General features: G+C 35.6%; 1 protein-coding gene across 1 annotated transcript in view; it reads right to left on the bottom strand.

The window, feature by feature from the left end:
- The window catches only part of LOC310892009 (adhesion G-protein coupled receptor V1-like), a gene marked incomplete at its 5' end in the record, with an annotated part of 70,308 nt that extends 52,709 nt beyond the window's left edge, over positions 1 to 17,599 (bottom strand). The window contains 8 exons of the mRNA XM_083854198.1: positions 5,585 to 5,808; positions 6,289 to 6,465; positions 9,570 to 9,899; positions 10,698 to 10,968; positions 12,174 to 12,739; positions 15,628 to 15,741; positions 17,147 to 17,251; positions 17,594 to 17,599. Of these exons, the coding sequence (XP_083710324.1) occupies positions 5,585 to 5,808; positions 6,289 to 6,465; positions 9,570 to 9,899; positions 10,698 to 10,968; positions 12,174 to 12,739; positions 15,628 to 15,741; positions 17,147 to 17,251; positions 17,594 to 17,599 (1,793 nt within the window). The remainder of the gene's footprint in view (positions 1 to 5,584; positions 5,809 to 6,288; positions 6,466 to 9,569; positions 9,900 to 10,697; positions 10,969 to 12,173; positions 12,740 to 15,627; positions 15,742 to 17,146; positions 17,252 to 17,593) is intronic.
- Positions 17,600 to 21,811: the final 4,212 nt, after the last annotated feature.

The following is a 21,811-nucleotide window of genomic DNA, read 5'->3' as shown; positions in this document are numbered from 1 at the left end:
TATTCAAGACCAGGTTGGATGAGGCTGTGGCCAACCTGATCTAGTAGGTGCCATCCCTGCCCATGGCAGAGGGGTTGGAAGTGGATGATCTTTAAGGTCCCTTCCAACCTGAGCCATTCTGTGATTCGAAGAATGGTGCACTCAGTAGTATTCTTTATATCTATACTCTAAGGCATATACATGTAACTTTTCATAACATAGAATGCATATCCCTAACAAGAAATTTTTAAAAAATAGTATTGAAAAAAAAAAGAAGAATTAAGAGAACAAAGATAAATTAGGAAAGTACATTTTAAATTTAAATCCAAAATGTTTGTTGTAAAGTATTCTCACAGGTTTACTTTTTTCTAGGAATAATAAAAAAAAAAAAATCCCAATTCTATTGTTTTGAACAATTACATTGTAATGCAATTATCATACTCACATCCTGCAAACTTTTAGCCTTTTAATCCAAATGCTTGCTTTTCGGTTCAGTGTACTCTTCATGTGCTAAACCTAAGTCCATACAGGGCTAAACCAGGCAAGGTGAAGCGTTCAGCAAATAGCTGCATAATACTTCCAGCAGCCAGCTCAGATCGACCCGGAGGAGCTACGGGGCTGGACACAGGGTCCGTGCCACCAGAGAGCTGCCAGGACACCAGCCCCATCCCCTGCCACGTGCACTTCCAACCTCGAAGAACAGAGGGGCGTTCATATACCACCCTTACACCACGGAGGAGATGCTCCCAGACTGCCTGACACTACACGGGTCCAGTTCAGTCCCGTTTCACTCCTCGTGGTATGTGAAACCAGCTCTTTAGGTGTTCCTCTGACAGCAGTATGGAAACAGGACAAAGAGGGCTATTCAGAAGCAGCAATAAAAGTTAAAACAGCTGCTTTGACATGGTGGCTTAACCGTGGCCAGCAGCTCCTCCAGCTAGTGAAAAGAACTCTTGACCAGGAATAAGGTGATACCAATCACTGGGAAAGCCACTTCCCTGTTTTTATCCTCAGCTTATTTTTTCCTGTAAAATGGCTATGTATGGACATGAAGTTTCATATCGTCACAGACAGTAAACCCTGGCAATGCTTATGATGCTGCCAAAAGAAATACAACCTCAAAGTGTGTAAAGCATTTCTTATACAACAAGACTAATGTGAAATGACTGATCATTAGGGAAATTCTTTCAGTAAAAAAAATCATAATTATTATGTAGCAAGAACTACAGATGAATTAGGACAACTGACAGGAGCTTCAAAATGTTTCTTACACTTTTTTAAACATGCAGTACAAGAAAATAGGAGAAATTAGAGTTTTGACTAAGTTTAAGGTACCATGAGAATTTCAATGTTAAGAACTAACTAGAACCACAAAATAATTAAATAAATAAATGAAAAATAGCTTTGAAGTTAATAACTTTTGACAAAATCTGGAATTTCTGCAGAACCTGAGTGTTCTGAAAGACACATGAGAAACTTAATTTCCACTGTGAATCTACACGGCTGTCATTATTAAACCACACTTCTCTAAAAGACTTTCTTTTCTATCAGGGTATCTCAAAAAGGGGGAAGTGAAATTGCTTGTGGAACATTACTCAATTTGCTTGCATTCAGTGTTCACCCCCTCTTCAATTTTTTCAGGATTATCTACTGATTTAATTAGAGGCAGGCTCTAGCTCTAAAGAACTGCATTAAAGTAGGATTTGCCACATTAGACTTTCCATAGTGCCTCTCATCAGAGGAAACACCTTCTCTCCAGGTTTAATCCATCATTTATTTGATTTTTGAGGCTATTTTAATTTTTCTGAGTCATAGCAGGAGAGATATGTTGTTATTTTGAGAAGTAATGAAAACAAGCAGTAGGTGTCCAGCGCACTCATTTCAACATTCTACTATTTTCAAATGACTTTTTCCCCGTTAAAACGCAGTCTGATCAAACCCTTGAGGCATCCCTGGAGGTTTTCAAGGCCAGGTTGGACTAGGCTGTGGGCCGACCTGATCTAATGGGTGGCATCCCTGCCCATGGCACTGGGGTTGGAAACTGATGATCTTTAAGGTCCCTTCCAACCCAAGCTATTCTGTGATTCTATGAAAATTTACATAAGTAAGATAGATATGGTTTTGAAACAGACACTAACCAAAGGGAATTACCAAGTAAGGAGAAAATCCTAGCTCCATTAAGCAGTATGGCAGTGAGTAACCCACAACACATAAACCCTTAAGCCCTGTCCATCAACACTACACAGTGATTTAAATGGCCCTCCTATGCTTTTCTAACTTTTTGACATGTAGCAACCTCTAAAACCCAAAAATGTTTAAAAACTGCCAGATATTTCACAGTGAAATAGTCAAGTCTGTATTTTACATTTGTAATTTTCAAAAAATTACTTCATAACTCATAGGTCTAATCATTTTCCACATAAACTGATGACAGAATGTCAGCCTATGGAAATCTGTATCCCATCACAGAAATCACTAGAACAATAAAAATCTTCAAATAACGTTGCTTCAGTTTATTATATATAGTAAATGAGATTTATGTCGTAACATATGCATATGGATCTGTTCTGGCATCCTAACTTCCATGAGTTAAGACTCAAAAAATGCTGGAGCATAAGGACTGCCTAAACAGTTGTCTGTTTGTTGATTATCACTTCCACAAAATAAAAGTGATTTATCCCCAGATCCCAAAGTCTCCAAGTTCTCAGTCTCACCACCACTCACTCATGAGCACAAACACAGGCCACGTCCCCAGCCCACATACCCTGCAGGTTCTGGCCCTCTGGTTGTGCCAGGTGCCAAACTGATAGCTGTCTGCACCTTAACTGGGGGGCTGATAACTGCCAGTGAGAGATTACGTTGTGTAGAAGGAAAAAACAGCAATCAGATTTAAAAAAAACTGATTTCTGTTTGTGCTTACCAGGTAAAATGAACAGCCCTAGTATGCATATATGCTCTCACAAAACACACACACAATTTCCATGGCCTGTTCCACCTACATTCATCAAGAAGACCAAGGTCTTTCCTTTCTCACATAGATTTCACTACAGACATCTGGTTTTATTTATGCTTGGTCTCAATTCAGGCCTATTCAGATAGGGCAGGCATTCAACCTGAATCTGCTCCTAAAAAAAGAAAATATAAAGAAGCTTCAGCAGATACAAGACTCTCTTGCTCCTTCATTACTCATCATTACTCATCTGTGTTCTTTGGAATCATATTTTTCATGTTATACATTTTCCTCCAGTTTGTGGACAAAATTCAGAGCTAGTTTTAATATCTGTGGTCTAAGTATAGAGAGCATAAAGCAAGAAAGGATAACATTGTTTTTAATGGCTTGGAAAAAATATAGTTATGGATGCACTTAAAGCTTATTTAAAATTGAACTGCCTTGACAATACCACTAAGCCGTAAATAATACATCCTTGTTAGAACTAATTATTTTGATTATTTTACCCGTGCTATTAATAATTGCAATACATTGAATGCTTATGAACATATGTCTATGTCTGTAGTTTCATTAAAGTTCTTACATGCTTTCTTTTCTCGCTGACTTATGCTACAATTTACGGAACAGTACAAGCACATCTACAGCACAGTGCATCTTTGTTTTCATGCTCATTCACTACTGCTGTGAGGTGCTGGCTGCCAGCCTCGGAAACTGAAATCTTCTATTTGTCCACAAAATACCAACCAGGCTGAAAGCAATAGCACGGGCGTACACGTAACCCTGCCAGTATCCTTCAACCCTAATTTGAAGAGTCATGTCTAGTACTGAAAGGATGATCTCTGCAGTCATTTCATTCTTGGCTTCTGCTAATTAGTTGAAGTGAGGGATGCTACCAAGGTCTAGAGAAAAGTTCAGATTCTATCTCCTCCTTGCTTACTTCTTTTTCCAGGACAGACCACCTGTTCCTCGGTTCACTCTCTGACCCTGCCAAGTGTGGGAAAGCTGCTTACTGTTGGCACACTTTTCACCATCCACTTCATGATCAACAGAGCCTACGGCTTGCACCATACACAGCAAAAGCAGAACACTGGTTGTATTTGTTCAGCTGCCAGTTCAATCCCTGTTGCAGCCACCATTTTCAAGGTATAGCCTACAGTTGTAACTCAGGATAAATGGCAGAAAACTGTACTTTCACACACGTGAATCAAAAAAGTTACCCTTTCATGCTGCTTACTTCTATCTACTTACTTGTTTACCTCAATACCACTCTGCATTCTTGGCCACCTTACACTCAAAACTTGAACCATCATTTCTAATCCTAGTTTCCCCCTTTGTGCCAGAGACTCTAAAAAAATTCCTTGAGACAAACCAGTTTCTCCCACAGAAAGAAAGCGGAGAACTGCTTGCAATAGTCTCTGTTTTTATTCTGAAAAGGATTGCCTTTTTAATGTAATGAGTAGCCAAGGTAGAATAAAATAACTAGTTCTGAACTACATGCATTAACCAGCCACCTTTTAATCAAGCAAGCCAATCCCGCAAAGGAATAACATCTTCCCTGTGTGCCATAAAGATGTTCGAAAACCATGTTTTCTGAAATGGGATCTTCTAGTGATCAACAACAGCGTGAGGAGCTTCTTGCCTATTGTTTGCTAATGTGGAATCACTGTGGATATCTGTTGTGGATATCTAAGAGCTAGCCTACGCTTCCTGTACAGAATAAAAATACTTCTTCTGCATAAGGTAAGGACTATGTAAGTAGTAGATGTTCAGTGTGGAAGCTGGTGCTGGCAGACCACTGTAGTATGTTTTCAGTAAAAGTGGAAAATGTACCTTAGACAAATAGGAGGTAATACAAGAGCACGTGTGGTGGTATTTCTGTATTTACTTATGTAACTGAGCTGTGGGAAGCAGGACAGACGATATAGCCAAGACACTCTTGTTAGTAACTCAAAGAGGGAAAAGACTCCTGATTATAAACTAATTTAAGTTTTCTGAACAGTGTTCACATGCAGATAATAGTATCACCTGAGGGCCCTTACAGCCTGTTATCCTAAAATCCTCCACTAGATGAGAAGGGAGACCAGAACACTGTGCTTCAGAAACCCCACTGCATTCTCATTAGCAGAAGACTGCAATAATAGTCACACTGGGATATTCTGGGGGCTATGAGCTGACAGAAGTATCTAATTATCAAGGAATATTGAACATGCAGATCAAACAAATAAACTGCAAGTCTAATTCTACAGTGACACCCAAGTTATAAATGTTTTTTCTGACAGAAAAAGTTCTGCATTGCTTTTTAGTTCTCACTTTAGTTTTTCCCATTATCTTACTAAATATTATTTTTCCGAAAAAAAAAAGTGTTAAAACCAAGAGCTATAAAAAAGATCAAAACTGAAAGAACTTTCTAAATAGCATACAGAATTTTCATGAAAATATAAACAGTTAAGTCATTAGATAATAAATGCAAAATGGTTTCTTACATTGATCTCCACTCAAAGAACCCATACACAGTCTGAAACAAGGGCCCACTATTTCTTCAGACACATATCAACACAATGCAAGCAATACCATGTAATTAACACTGTGCTAATCTGTTATGCATAAATTGAGTACTGCAGCTGATACATATGAATAGAGAATAGGGTACAATACCTGTCCAAAGTTAATAACACAGTTTCGTTCATTTCAGGTACATCATCAGCTTTAATGGTGATGTTAATTGTGGTATCACTTTGTCCAGATAAGAAAACCACGGAGCCGTTAAAAGGACTTATATCATCCTGTGTTACCGCCTTTTGATTGGGACCAGAGGGTTTCAAACTCCAGAACACAGTTGCTTGACCATCAGTCCCATCTCGATGCAATGCAATGGAAACCTGTGAAACACATTAATTTGTTGTGACTTGCAAAAGTAGATGCAAAACCGATTACTCCCTTGCAAATTACTATTTGAATAAATAATAATAAAAACAAAAGTTTGGCCAGTTCTAATTTGAGAATGGGAAATGATCTATCTTATTCAGGATTTGTCTCAGTCCTACTTTACATGACTATGCTCGCAATTGGTGAGAGAGACTAACTGCAGTATCTTTTGCTCTGTGTGAGCATCAAGGGCTAACTGGTTTTAGATACTTACACAGAAAGCAAAGACCAATCTCAGTTCTCTGGAAATCAGTAACAGATTATTTCAGAGCATTTTTTTTTTTTTTTAAAGAAGAGAATATTTAGGATAAGACAGAACTTACAGGAAGGCTTTTCCTCACATTAATTGTCAAATGCTACACTGAATACAGCAAACTCCACCTTCTCCAAATAAGTTTTCCATAGCAAAAGACAATATAAAAAGGCTTACTTACCAGCGTAGCAGGGGAATCTTCTGGTTCAGAAAGAATAATCGGTAGATTGCTAATAAAGCCTATTTCTCCATTTGCAATATCTGGAGTAATCCTCAAAGAAATATTTCGAATTTCGCCTAATCTAGGACTCACAGATGGGACTAGAGGAATTCTATTCACCAGTTCAACTCCTTCCAGCTGTAGGAAAAAGTAAAAGAAAAGTGAGAAATAAGAAGCCTCAGCACCAAGTCAGAACAGTTCTGACATTTCAGAGTAATTTTCATATAAAGGAAGTATACATCTCCAGAGCAAATTCTTCCTACTGATAGCACTGCTGTTATAAAAATTTGTAAGTAGACATGTCAAAGAAATTAAGTGGATATTGTTGAGCTGTCAGCAGAATGGTACACCTCCCAGACAAATCATGTTAGTGTATGTAATTAAACACAGATCAAGCCAGAGAGAGAGACTCTGTTCCAGATCAGCTGATACATTACTAGAGCTATTAACAACAGTCATTGATGAGCAGCATAGGCAATTGTCTAACATCATTTTTTGTGTCTTGCATTGATAAAAATCTAGGGAAATCACTGAAGTCATAATAATTTACAGCCCTTGATCAAACAGCCAAATAATAATCCACTTTTCTTTCCTCTCCACAAAATTTTAAGGAATTCTCTATCTAAGAACTACCAGAGCCACATTAAGAATTTAAATTCAGTACAGTATTTCAAAACTGTATTTTACTTGTCACTGCATTTCTGATAGATTATAGATACTAAGAGGAAATAGATTTTTTTTCATCCTTTTCTTTAAAAGGGAAGCATCACTCGCTAAGCCCAGCACCAGTAGTGACACACCAAGGAAAGCAGAACTTGCCTGTTTAATTATTTCCTTTAAATATTATTTATTCCATGTGATTCTGTCTACATGCATCATTACAATAAATGTTTCCATAACAGATTTGCATATATTTCTGTGAACATTTCACTGGGGCATAAACTCCCACTGACATTTTTTCTTGGAGTTATCAGGTGTTATCATAGAGTAAAGCTTTATTTTTTGGGGATAAAATAGTGGCCTTTCTTAAATTCATATAGTAATCATGGTTCACCATTTCAAAAGATGATTTTTAAAGTCTTACAGTTCTTGAAACCAAACTCTATAAATATGTGGGCTGTATCATATTTTGTTCCACAACTGCTTGAGTAACACCCAGAAATATGCATGAACATTTATCTGATGATAGATGGAAATGTTTTACAAATACTGTATTTAGTAACTGATTCTCAACCATTCCAACTTGTTATCAAAAGTCTGAAGAACAGATGATGGCACTGTTTGTTTCTCCTCTTTTCTGAGCTTTCTCCTAGCATAGGCCCCGATTCTGCAATTAACAGGATGAAAGTGCACCATTGTGCGGTTATTAGCTCAGTAAACTTTCTGAAATACTACACAGCCAAAACAATTTGCTCTATTTAAAGTGTATGCTGTATTTGGATCCTGTATGGTACCTTTGGAATAAAGTAATAATCAATAAAGAACAGAGATTTTACTCTTTCTGCAATGTTTCCTTTAGTACCTTTTAAAGGAAACCAGTACAAAGAGAAAAAAATATATAGTTATTTGAACAATAACAATTAGTTTATGAGCTTAATTTTCAGAGTTAATCTTCCTAGCTATACCAAAAACCGCATCTCTGATTACAGCACGTTATTTAATTGAAGGTGTCACTAAGGAATATATCTCACATTAACATTATCTCCTGTACCTTTATTCATCCTACAGTTTCATTTGCTTCTCTGCTGATTCCTGAGTCAATTCTTTATTTTGCCTAAGTACAACTCATTCTAAACATGTTCACTGAGATTATCATTTATTCACGATGCAGAAGGATTGTCACAGTGATAAATAGTGGTGTTTTCCTTCTCTATGAGTTTCTAAATTAATTATTTGAGCTGGAAAGCTCCTCTGATTTAATTTCTTCAAACAAAGATTTTATTTATAGTTCATGGAGAAAGTACAGAAAAAAAAAAAAACAGATTGGAATCTACAGTTTGAAAATCCAGGCAAAGTGCTTGGAATGACTGAACATTCTGAAATATTTATCAGATGTGTGTCTTGACTACAGTCAAAGGACAAAAAAAAAAAAAAAAAAAAAAAAACATTGAATACATGGAATTAGACATTTAAGAATTTTGTGGATCTCTCAAACCTCTTGCAATCATAAAACATACTAACGTGTTCTAGTATTTCAGAAGGCAATTCCTAATCTAACTGTGAATGCCATAAATAAATAAATAAATAAAATTGCATATTAGATAAACAATATAATTCTGGCAAAACTTTTTGTTCTCATTATTCCTCCTGTAAGAGAATGTAGGGAGAAGGATGTGGAGGGAGGAAATCTTTCAAAGGTCTTAGAAGTGATTACAACGTCTTTGGTAGACTATAAGGAAAATATAAAACCTGGCAAATTTGAAATTCATGGATATAACATCAACACCTTCAACGATGATAAAAGTTATCTTTTACAAATTGAGATAGAAAAAAAAAAAGGAAAGAAAAAAGTGAAGAAAACTATACAGGGAAAAAAAAAAGTAAGTTCTCCTAACAAATTTATATATAAATGCAATATAATATACATATAATATATAATGTATATTTGACCCTTTTTAATTTAGAATAGTTCAGCTGGAAGAGCAAAGATCACAGTATCACAGAATTGTAGGGGTTGGAAGGGACCTGGTCAGGCTGGAGAGTTGGGCAGGAAGAAACCAGATGAGGTTTAACAAGAGCAAGTGTAGAGTCCTGCATTTGGGAAGGAACAACCGCAAGTATCAGTACAGGCTGGGGGATGACCTGCTGGAGAAGGACCTGTATCAAGCCCAAGATACATTTACTTGCATGTCATTTCTGAAATTTTTCCTGCTTCAGTAATTTAATTTTAAGAACCTTATTTTTTTCACGTTCCAAGTCAGAGGCCAAGCAGAAACATGCTTCAAGGGGCAAGCAACAGACAACGCTGATCTCATTTTGATAAATTCCATGATTAGTACCTGAATCCTCTTTAGTTTTAAAATTTGTTTAATTACTAATGATTAGGGATAGAAAACTTTATAGCATAGTTATGAAAGATGTCTTTTTAAATAAGAAAATCTTTGCTTCAGAGCTAAGCACTTTTTTTTTTTTACAGGAATGGTCATTTAAATTACAGTCAAGGGGAAGGATCAATTATTGAATCATATTCCTCATATTAAATAAGCTAAAAAACAAAAACAAAAACAAAACAGCTGAGATACCTGTATGAGGAAATGAGCACCATTTTGAAGAAATGCATCTTTTCTTATTGGTATACTCAAAGTATGATGTGTTTTTCCTTCTGGAAACAGGAGGATGCTGTTTCTAGACATATTTAGAATGCCATCTTTTGCTCTCTCAGGATCCAGAGCTCCAGCTGGAATATACAGTGCAGTATAAACTAACTGCACATTTCCAACTGTTCCTTTCTCCCTTACAAAACTCAAGGATAAAAAGCGTCCTGTTGGATTACTTTCAATCTTCTGATTCTCCAAAGGATAAAACTTTATTACGCCATAAACATCATCGCTGTCCTGAATGTAAAACAAAAGCTGCAAAACAGAAAACAGCATCACTTACTCAATGCTACAATTAATATACACCACAGTTTTCACGTTTTCATGAAAGTATGTCCTGACTGTCATCATACATTTTTATCGTTAGTGAATTGGCACTCAAGAAAGAAATCAGATTGACAGCCCCAAAGTGTTGCTTGTGCACAAGCAGCACACCACTGATAGCAGCAACTTTCCTGCTATGCCTCATCTATGTCAGAATGAGCTTTGAATAACTGATTTTTGGTTCAGCAGCCAAAGTGAATAATTTGAATATATTTCAGACTGTGAAAAAATCATTTAATTCACCAAATTCATTCCAATCATATGTTCAAAAAGCAAAGTAGGGACCTGAGTCACAGAATTGTCAGTAATGCTAATTACCCCTTATTTAAAAGTTCAGAGGTTAGTCTTAATCACTAAGCCATCCTCTTGAAGCTGTTACTCTGTGTAAAACATTCCAGTACCTACAGCAAATAAGCAAGTGAAAATAAATGCTCAACCTTCTCTTAGCAAGCAACCAATCAAGATAGCAGTTATGCAATGATATTTATGATGGGAATATTCTAAGCTAAATGCTACTGCATTAAATAGGTCTGGCCTTATAAAATATGTTAAGCCAAAGACTTTGGATGTGGCTCTTTATACTGAGAATACATCAGCTTGCTTCACTTAAACTCAAGCACAACTACTTCAATTTAGCCAATCCACCAAAACTGGTGGATCCTAATCCTAATCCTACTCCCTAATTATTATCTATCACCTCCTCAAAACAAGTTCTGAAATCAAACTTACCTCAGATGGTTCGCTGACTTCTGCGCCTCCCTGTATTGTATGAGCTAAGAGCTTCAGAAGATAGGGCTCTGCTTCTTCTGGTATGTTATCATCAATAATGGTCAGTGAAAGTGTGACCAGCATCTGTCCTTGATCAAAATGTATCTCCCCGGTCTCTGGAACAAGGTCTGCAGTCACAGGTGACAGATCACTGCTATTTCGAGTTATGACCCAGGTCACAGAAACATTTCCATGTGTTCCACCATTTCTTACGATCGTGATCCCTTCAAACCTGTGGTTTTGAATGAAAATAAAAATCTGTAACATGCAATTATAATTAATATCGGTTTACTTAGCTATCTGTTCCCTGGAAGATTTATACTGACTTCAGTGGAATCGATATTAACTGCTGCTACTGACATTTGAGTCAGGACTTAAAATTTGTGAAATCATACCACAGAAGTAGACTTTTCTCAGGTTGCTTATTCATGAGATAATATACATAAAGACATGAGTAATATATCTAAAGACATTAGTTAAAATTTATTTTGTTTACAGTAAGAAAGATACTGAGAAGAGGAAAGTTGGCATGTTTATATTTTTTCTCAGGAAAGATGTTAAATTTCAGAAAACTTTTTCTCAACTAAATTTCTACACTGTTTTATGGACTATATCAAAATACAATTGTCAGGCATGAGTGTTTAAATAATGATTTTATTTAAAATAAAGTGACTCAACTATTTGCCTATGCACTGAAATATAATTTATCAATATTTGTGATTATGGAAATGTCACGTTTCCTGTATCTGTGTATAAGAAAGAAAAAAAAAAAAAGTGAATATTGAAGTGCTGGGCTCTACATACTAGAAATTGTTCATAAAATCATAGGTTGATACATTACCTCTTTCTCTGGGGATGAACCACCATCACTAGCTAGCAGTGGACATTTTTACTAAAACTGGCAATATTGTATAGATATTAGTTCTGCTTGTAAAGATTTGTGTGGAGATTTGTTTTTAATTTATCTGTAAAATTACATGTATTTAACTTTTTTGGAAGTCTATGGGTATTCAGTACTTCACAGAAGACACTCACCACCATTTTTTAACCAGAGACTGACTTTAAATACAGTATAGACAAAGATTTACTGGGAAAGGAAGCCTGAAATATATTTTCCACTTGTATGAATGGGTGTGTGGCCGCATCACAACTTCACTGATCCATCTTTTAGATTAAGGGTTTTTCAGTATTTTGATAATGTCATTAAATATTTACAGTTCTCATATATAGTTCATAAATATTAAAATACTTCTGCATAATTAGACATTTTCTCCCTTGAAAATTCTATATCGTTTATAATAATTACACAGTAGGTGATTTCTATATTAATTTTTCACTACTGATTTTATAATTACTGTCAGTGAAATCCTAAGGATGCTTTACAGTGCCAAACAAATCCCTTAACATGACGAGATACTGTTTGAAGATCTGTAGTACCTTGAAATTTGGTCTTCATCAATGATAACAGTTTGAGTAAACAGGATACTGTTGATTGAAAGCACTCCATAGGGTTTATCATTTGGTTGGATGGTGACGTGAACAACAGATGGATTAACCAAAACAGCATCTCCCTGTAACGTGTCCTTAAGGAGCATAATTTGGAAGGTCTCAGCAATTTCTGGTATGGCATCATCAAGGATCTTGAATTTCATATATACTTCATGAACTAGAGGTGTGAAGACAATAGTTGTATTTGGCTGAAGATCTAGGAAGTCTAAATTGAGCTGCGCGTGTGCTGTTGAATTCCCAGTTATGATGGTGTAACTGACGGAGACTTCACATTCATCAGGTCCAATTAATTTTCCACTGTCATCCTTACCACGAATCACTTGAATTGTGAGCATTTCGACTTCCTCAGGCACCATGTAAGTGCTCTGAGCAAATCGCACAGGGCTGTCATTTTTCTTAATATTAATCTGAACAGAATTCCTTGTGGTGTTGATTTCAGCCCCTCCCTCCACACTCCTGAGATGAACAACAAACAATTCATCATTTTCAGGTATCTGGAAAAATAATAGTAGCAACAGGGTGTAAGTCCCATTTCAAATATATGCAGAACACTTACTTAGAAATATGTTATGTATATTTAGCAATAAAGGGAAATAATACAAACATTACAACCCTTTTCACATTAAAATAAACAGGCAAAAAGAAACTCGCTTGCAACTTTGAAAATCCCTTCTCAAAATTGAATGTTTCCATTTTCTAAGACATACTTCTATGCTATGGAAATATGAAAAAGTGGGAAAAGACAAAAAAAAAAAAAGGGCAAACAAAAACTAGGCAAGAATCAGATGAAGCTCTATCTTTCCAACTAGAGAGTGTGAGGAGATCCTAACTCAACTTGTGGAAGTTGCTCTGCTTGGACACAAGTGTTCCTGACAGTTATTTAGTCTGACATCTTTATTTGCTGATGTTAACACCATTTTACATCTATGCATGCCTGAAAGAACAGAGGAACAACATATGAACACAACCTACCTTGGCCCTTTTGTTCCTATTCAACGGGAAAAAGAACAGTTCCTACTTTCAGACAGACTCACATTCCCAGCACAGCTTCAGTCACAGCTCTGAGAATGTGCTTGCTGATGCTTATCTATTAATTAGACTTTGGCATTTCTACATGTGGTTTGTTTAGAACTGCACTTTAGTTTTAGCTCTTTAGTCTCTAATAACTGATGCAGCAGACAAAAAAGAAGGGTTTATAAGCCTTGAATTGCAGAATTTAATATTTTTTACTTTATATTATTACATTTTATTCCCCAGTCTTGATAGGCTAAGTCTGTTGAACTGGAAAATATCATTATTTTATTAATACAGAGAGATTAGAAGGAAATATTTAAATATTACATAAGATCCTCACATCTCATTCTTGTTGTGGACTCTCAGAAAAAACAGTATTATTTGCTTCTGAGATAAATTCCACAACAAAATTGCTTATGTGTTACTAATGGCATTGCTTTGTTATAGGGCTGATGAATCCTTTCCATGTAGTTCTGTTTACTGAGCAAAAAAAGTTCAGAATTCCTTGTGGTCCAATATTTCTTCTCTTTTTACACATTTGTTAATTGGCCACCCTTAGATCCTGTTTCAGGGCACAAAGGGTATGCACGCCGCTGTCTTTGTAGCTGAGGCCAATTTTGTCCCTTGTTTGACTTGTGGCACTTAAACTTGCATAATATTATTGACTGATGCAGGTTGTTTGTTTTTTTTTCCAGCGTGAGATTTGCAAGCTCTCTGTCACCTCTCTCCTACACTACTATTTCCTATTTTATCTTATTAAAATTGATGTTAACTTACGCTTGTTTTAGTTCACTAGTTCATATACTGTCTTGCAGTACAAAAATACGCATTTGACAGTCAGAACGTACATGCCATTTTAGTTGCAGATAAAATCTTAGTATCCTACATAAATAAGGCATTGTGGAGCTTTCAATTACATCATGATTGACCAATAAATACATGAGTCAAACTTCGAATATAATAGTATAAATGATTTCCAGTGCTGCCTTGCCTCTTTAATTTTCTCTTAAAGTTGCAATTATACTTAAAAAGGAAACCTGCACAGGAAAAGTACTATAAATGCAGAGCTGTGGAAATCAGAACTGCAGTCCCCTACCTTCTGTAAGGCTGCACAATTCAGAAAAATACTTGTTTCATTGGTTTCCCTAACTCAGATCCTAAAAGCTCAAATTAAGTTCTGACAGTAGTGTTACTGGATTCTTGTGAACTCTATCATCATCATCATCAATAAAGGTTTTTGTGCAAAATTCATCTTTCACATACACTTGTGAAAGACTTTCAAAGAGTGGAAAGACGTTGACTAGACACACCAAATACAGATCAAACTTTTAGAAACAGAAGTTTGAGAGCATTTCTCAGAATAAAAATAAATAAAATCACATCCTCCCAAGAGAAAAGACCCTAATAATTTATTTCTGTGTGTAAGTCACTGAAATATTACATTGAATTGGAAAGAGATGTTTCTACACTTCAGCACCCCAGGTTGGCACAGCCTCTTAACACTAGAGTATCAGTAGAAATGTGGAAGGACATTTTTTATAACTAAGAGTAAAAAGGAAACAAGCTGCTTTACAGTTCTGTGCTCACTTCTGAGACACACACCTTTCACCATTATTGTTTTCTTATGAATTTCTTACTAAGTTGTTTTGCATCATATATACTTATTTTGATGTCTCAGTTTTCCCTCTTAAGCTTATTATAAAGGAAAAGAAAAACACAAAAGAAAAGTGCAGGTAAGAAAAAAGGAAAATCACAAGTTGCAAATTAGAAGAATGTTTTGTTTACTCTGAGATAAAAAGAAAGCCTCACAACCTATGAGTTATGTTGTGGTTTTTTTTTGTTTTGGTTTGGTTTTTTTGTGTGTGTGTTGTTTTTTTTTTTCAATTGGCCAATCTGAAAACAGAAAAATGTTAATTATCACCTAGTATTCATGCTTTCCACAAGACTGCATGTTTGTTTCAGGAATCTCATCTATTTTTAGGATTTTTTCAAATATGTTTCTACCCTGAAACATATTTGAAAAAAAAAAACCACAAACAAACAACGACAAAAAATATTTTTGAATCTGCCTTTTCCCTGTGAATCTTCAATGTGTAATATTCTTTCTTTAGTGACAAAGATAACATGTCTGCTCAGCCAGGATATGCACATAAACTAAAACTATTCACTGATGAGAATTAAAGAGGGAGCTTGGAAAGAGTAAAAATAATAGACCAGAGAGCCAAAATTTAACATCACTTCATCAAATAGAACTGCTTTTAACCTTATTTAAGCCAAGCCTTTTTGTAACTTATTACTCTAAGTCTTTCCAGAACTTCAGTTAACCTTCTACGTATCAAAGCCTAAGATGAAGTCAGCTTGTTCCTACCTGATCATCAAGCACTGTTAAATTATAAATCAGCTTTGATCTCCCAGGTGTGAATGTAATATTTCCCTTAGCTGGACTTAGGTCTTCTTCAGCTGGGTTTGGACCATCTTTTATCTGCAAAGAATTGATTTGTCTGATGAGAAGTCTATAAAGCAGGAATACAAATCCAGTGCAAGTACAATAACCAATATGCAGTGTGACTTGCATAACAAATGCAAGCCATCTCCAACTTACAACTTACATGAACATTCAGTTGTGAAAATCTGCTCTTTTCTGGCAGACAGTGTAAGTCAGAACAACCACTCTGAAGAAATCCCGTATTTCCAGAATAAGAGGAAGAAAACTACTTCCATATAGGCCTATGGGGACTCTTTAGTATATTCTGATGCATAACTGACTCTTTCATATTACAGAAAGGATATTCATGCAAATTCAGTTTGAATCAATAGTATTTCATAATAAATTCCAAGACAAAGTAATAGTACTTACTGGTTTTGTGTCCCTTCTATCTTAACTTGTGATATTAAAGATACTAAATTTAACAGTCAAACTCAAAATACTACAAAGCCTCTTAAAGGTCATATGGGATTTTTTGGTTTTAGAACATTTTGTAAATTATTTTTCAACATACATATATAATGATGTGAGACAGACCTAAGTAATTGTCCAGAGAGTAAGATTTACTGTACCTTAAAACAAACATATTTGCAAAAAATTGCACAGAGAATCATATTCAGTACTTTAACTATTCATGCTATATTTAGTATTAATAAAATCCAGTGCAAAGCTTTTCTGGTTTTGACAGGTCTAGACTAAAGCTTTGAGGTCTAGATTAAAGCCTTACCCTATAGGACCAGGCAACTAGTACAGAAATATCTATATGAAAGATTTTATATATAATTTTAAAGTAAATAATAGAGTCTGAGCTAGATAAGAAAAAGAAAGCAATGAAGTCAGTAATTGTATCACATTCAAATCACATATGTAAATAACAGGATAAGTATTCAACATGATTAATTATTTCAAAAGCTTCATTTGCAGGGGATTCAAGATAGAGATCAAGATACAGATGATTATAGATACAGAAATTCACCAAATCCTGAGCACTCACAGTTCAAAGTTGGGATAATCATTAAAGACTCACTTGAATATTTGTATGTAAAATAAATATTTTTTAAAAAAATTAAAAAAACTTAGATAAGACACTTCTTACATACTTAATATGCATTATTTTCTAGTAATACATACTGATGTTGCCTCACGTACCTTTCTAAATGACAGAATATACTCGGTTTTCTCTAGTACCTCTTAACGTTAAACAGTCAATTAAACAGTCAGATAATTACAGTATTTTCTATATGACGGTTAATATGAATCCCTTTTATGAAACAGATCTACCTAATGTAGATGTAGGTATTTTGTCCTTCTTCCCCTTTTGCAAACACTTCAATAAATTATGATTACAGCCTCTCAGTTTAATCCAACAGACTACTGTATGAAGTCTTTTGGATAAACTCACCTCAAAAGTTATGACGACCGTCCCATAGGTTCCCCTCTCTCTAATTAGAGTGAGCGGCACAAATTCATTTCTGCCCCTGGGCTCATTCACTGTGATTAAGGCAGACTAATGAGGAAGAAAAGGAACAGACAATCAGACACAGATCAAATATCAAAGCAGAATGAAGAAACTGTTACCATAGAAATATCAAACTCCCACAGACAAGTTAATCCAATCCGCAAACCAGTCCACTGATGGCATACATTTCCTAGCAACCAATTAGTTCAGCTAATGAAAACCTTAAAAGATTTCAGATAAAAATGTATCACGTAATGCAATTTGTGTGTTTTTGTTGTTGTTGTTGTTTGTTTGTTTCTGTAAATGAACATAGTCAACATACACAAAGCACTGACATATCATCACTGGTATTTTTAGGAGCTCCTACACCCATTAAAAATAGGTTTTCACCATCATGAAGTCGTTTATTAGATAGCTAGCTATAAATGTACTCAGGACAATCATTTAGGTCACTGGTCACTTTTTTAGGCTATTGTAGGTAACAGATTTTGAAGATATCCACAAATCCCAGAAGCAGCTTGGCTTAGTACTGTGGCTCTAACATTTTCTTATGTTCTTATGTTTTTTCAGAGAAGTCCTATACAAAATTATATTGTCAGAATGCTGTCAATAAGGCATAGCTACTCGTTCTACTAATACAACCTCTGTATTATTGCAAATATCATCTGCTGGAGTAACAACAGCATCTTATCCCAGAGGGTGTTATAAAATGCATATATTATGACAATGTTCCCTCAGTAATTGGTAATTAACCCTACTGCAAGAAGCTGTGCCTGCTCTTCAGAGGAACAGGTTTATATTCAGAAGCTACTTCTTTGTTTACATGCTACATTTCAAAACTGAATGTAATTCAGAATGTAATTCTAATTTAATACAAGTGTAAGAAAAAGTTTAAGTAGACTTGATGACTGAAAGGAGAAACGTTTGTGGTTAAATGTAGATGATTCTCTTTCCTGTCTAAGAGTGTCCAAGTATATTAATTTTTAATGTTAACTTTCTGAACTATTATGCATTCATATTTATTATTATAAATTGGAATTACAAGACACAGTGATGTGTAGCTTCACAGTAGTATTCTGCATGGACCTGCGTATGCTACTTCTGTTTTCTAAAGTACGTATTCCGGGAGTAGAATTGTACTGCAAAAGTGGTTGCCTTTAAAAGGAAGGCTTCATGGAACAGTTGTAGTATATTAGTATTTTACTTTATATTACATAGTATATTACTTCTTACTGTAAGGAAGATTACAGTAAAAGGAGTCTCCACATTTTCCTTTTCTACTCAACGCTGATGCATGCCTGCCAGGACTCTCATTCTTTCTGTATCACTGAACAGGATTTTGAGACACAGAGGACACTTCGGCAATGTTTCTTTGACCTGGCAGTTGTTTGATAATAACTCTGCACTGAAGCCAGGAGAAGAATTCTATGAAACTTATGGGACTGTGTGCTTCATGGATGGTGAAAGGTCGAAGTCAATAACACTACGTGCCATTTCAGATAGAATTCCTGAATTCAATGAATTTTACATTCTAAAGTTGGTGAATGCTTCAGGTATTGTCTTCCATATCACCATTTCCTTCATATCTGGTAGAAAAGAGTTATGTTTAATCAATCAAAAAGAAACCAACACTAGAAAGAGCATTGCTTTGAATCATGTCTTGATATCCTATGCTTTTCTGGTAAGGTTTTAGGTCTTATTTTTCATTTAATCTTGATTTCCATATATAGAGAGTTACTCAGTTCCCGAATTACTGTTAAACACATTTTGGTGATCTGAACTTTAAAAGGGATGCCTCTTGGTTTTTGAAATTAAACTTCTTAAAGTTCAGAAGTTTCATTTCAAAAACCAAGAGTTCTGAATTTCAGATACATAGATCTCCATGCACAAAATATAAAACAAAGATACTAACAAAGAAATAACAAAGGTATTAAAGGTTATGTGTGTCTACCATAATAGAGGTTGCTTTTTTGTTTGTTTGTTTCCCTAGAGGAGGTAAAATACTTGTAGTTACCACTTCACATGACTTAAATTACAACTTTAAATTGCTACTGGACACATTTCCTAATCTGGATTAATTCCACTTTAGTACTATTCATGGTCTTCTGTGCTCTGATACAAGTGAAAATGTGTGTTGGCCTTTCCTGTAAGTGAAGTCCATACGGATGTACAAAAGATTTCCTGCTTATAACAGGTAGATCACTGTACACTTTGAACACGGAGATTCTCCATTCACAACATGATCTTCATATCATGAATTCTTACTGTGCAAAGATAGATGACTAACACCAGGACTGGGCAGCAGTTTTAACACACAACTGGTTACTGTTTCTGCAAGGTGTATGTACTTCTGTATCAGAGGCAACAGGCAAGATTTTGCCATTCTCTATTCCTGTAAGTCTTTGAGCAATACAAGAATTGAATTTGGCCCCCATGCTTATCAAACGAATCAAAGGTAACCTACCTTATTGGCTAATTAAGAAAAGATGGACCTTGTCATGTTTCACCTGAAAGACATCTGTGTGTTTTACAGCTGAAAAATAGCATGTGGGTTTGTTTTCTACTGAAATTACATCAGCACAGTGTTTTAAGAATAATACAATTAACCTATGTAATTTTCAAGTTAGATCATTTGCTATAAGTCCAGAGGATCTTAAAGGAGGGTTTGAGGTTTTTTTAGAAACTTGTTTTATTAAAAAAAAAAAAAAAGTACTTTGAAACTTTTTTCTGAGTGTGTTGTTTAATCATTAACTTTTACTCTAACTTCTATTACGCAGGTGGGTCTCCTGGTCCTGGTGGTCAGTTATCTGAAACCAGTCCTACTGTAACTGTCATGATCCCTTTCAATGATGACCCTTTTGGAGTGTTTGTTATAGATCCAGAGAGCCAGGACAGAGAGATAGTGGAAGATACTCTTTCTGAAGATGACCTTTCCTATATTACGGACTTCACCATCTGGAGACAGCAAGGCACCTTTGGTGTTGTCCGACTAGGTTGGGAAATACTGTCTAGTACCTTCCAAGCTGGACTGCCATCAATGGTAGATTTCTTGTTGCTTGGATCATTCCCAAGCTCAGTACAATCACAGCCCCACATGAGGCGCCATCACAGTGGAACAGACGCTCTGTATTTCAGTGGAAAAGAGGATGCATTTGGCATTATCGGTCCTGAATACCCATACAATGGAAATAATGCAGTAACCAATTTTACATTTTCAGCTTGGTTAATTCCTAATGTCAGTACAGATGGCTATATAGTTGAAAAGGATAACGATAATGGGACTTTATATTATGGTGTGAAAATTCAGACAAATGATTCTCATGTTTCTGTAGTGCTTCATTATACAGCATTAGGGTCCAATATGACATACATGGCTAAAACATCAGTCATGAAATACCTGGATGAGAATACTTGGCTTCACGTTCTGATTACTCTGGATGAAAGTATAATTGAATTTTACGTTGATGGAATTCTAGTTCTGGGAGGAATGAAGAGTCTAAAAGGAGAAGCAATTCTTGATGGTGAGCCTTTGCTATTTTTCTCCATATATAAAGCTCTGAAATGCATAGTCTAGCCACTTCAAAGGTGGAAGAAATACACTGAAATGATTATATCTGTTAAGTTAATTGAAAGGAATGGATAAGAATTCTTTGAGGATTTTCAGAAAGCCTATGGAAATTGTGTGAATGTTCTAAAAAATTCAAACTGCTGCGATGTTGAGTGAGAGTAGAGGACTATTAATTGTATGGTGTACTATTTTATTTCTGCTTTTAAAATTCCAGGTTGAAGTTTAAGAAATCAAATTTTCCATTTGTAAAAAGAATAGTACTTCTGCAATTAGTAATTTCCATCACACTTGCAGTACTGTAGCTAAGCTGAGAGGCTGAGAGGTTTTTTTTTTTTCCCTCCCTCGGTTTCTAGAACAAATATATGTGAAATGCAATGATGCTTTTATTGCTAGAAGGATATGTCTGTGCTGTAAATTTTCTTTATTAGTGGGGATGGCGTGTGTCTGGGGATAATGCAATAGTAAGGCAAGTATGTCATCTCTCTCCGTTGAATGTTGGGTAATACACAGTGGTGTGCATAGCAGCCCAGTTTTTCTCAGCATCCTCCACTTTGTGCCCTGGGACTTTTATCAGTTCCTGTGGTTGCTCATCTCTACAACTGCCACTCAGTGTCATATGTATGACAATACACTGAAGAGCACAGCTTTTTTTGTTTGTTTGTTTTCTTTCGTTTTCTGAAAGGCAACTGAAAACAGCTGATGTGTGTGTTTTAGCACAAGAGCATAGCATGGCACAGAATAGGATAGAGTAGGAATGAATATGAGGCAGCTGTGATCCTATAGTTTGGAGACAGAGAAATATAAATGCTGTTGTAAAAAGAGTTTGGAATTTGCATGGAATTACAGTGTGGTGGATGAAATGGATGTCCAGAAGGGTTAATGCAGTAATCATGAGTATCATCAGAATGGATCAGCTGCCCTAGCAGAGGGAAACAAAGTAGGATTTGTTCAGCAAAACAAGGGCTAAAAGGGGTTGCAGTTCTGCTCTGAAAATCTGTGGAGGAAAGAGGGAGCCTCAAGTCTCTAAGACTTATAAAAAT

The sequence above is a fragment of the Anser anser genome, assembly GCF_964211835.1.
Source record: "Anser anser genome assembly, contig: HAP1_SCAFFOLD_87, whole genome shotgun sequence".
NCBI lineage: Eukaryota > Metazoa > Chordata > Aves > Anseriformes > Anatidae > Anser > Anser anser.
The sequence above is the reverse complement of the archived record's forward strand: the minus strand, read 5'-3'. Positions and strand labels throughout refer to the sequence as shown.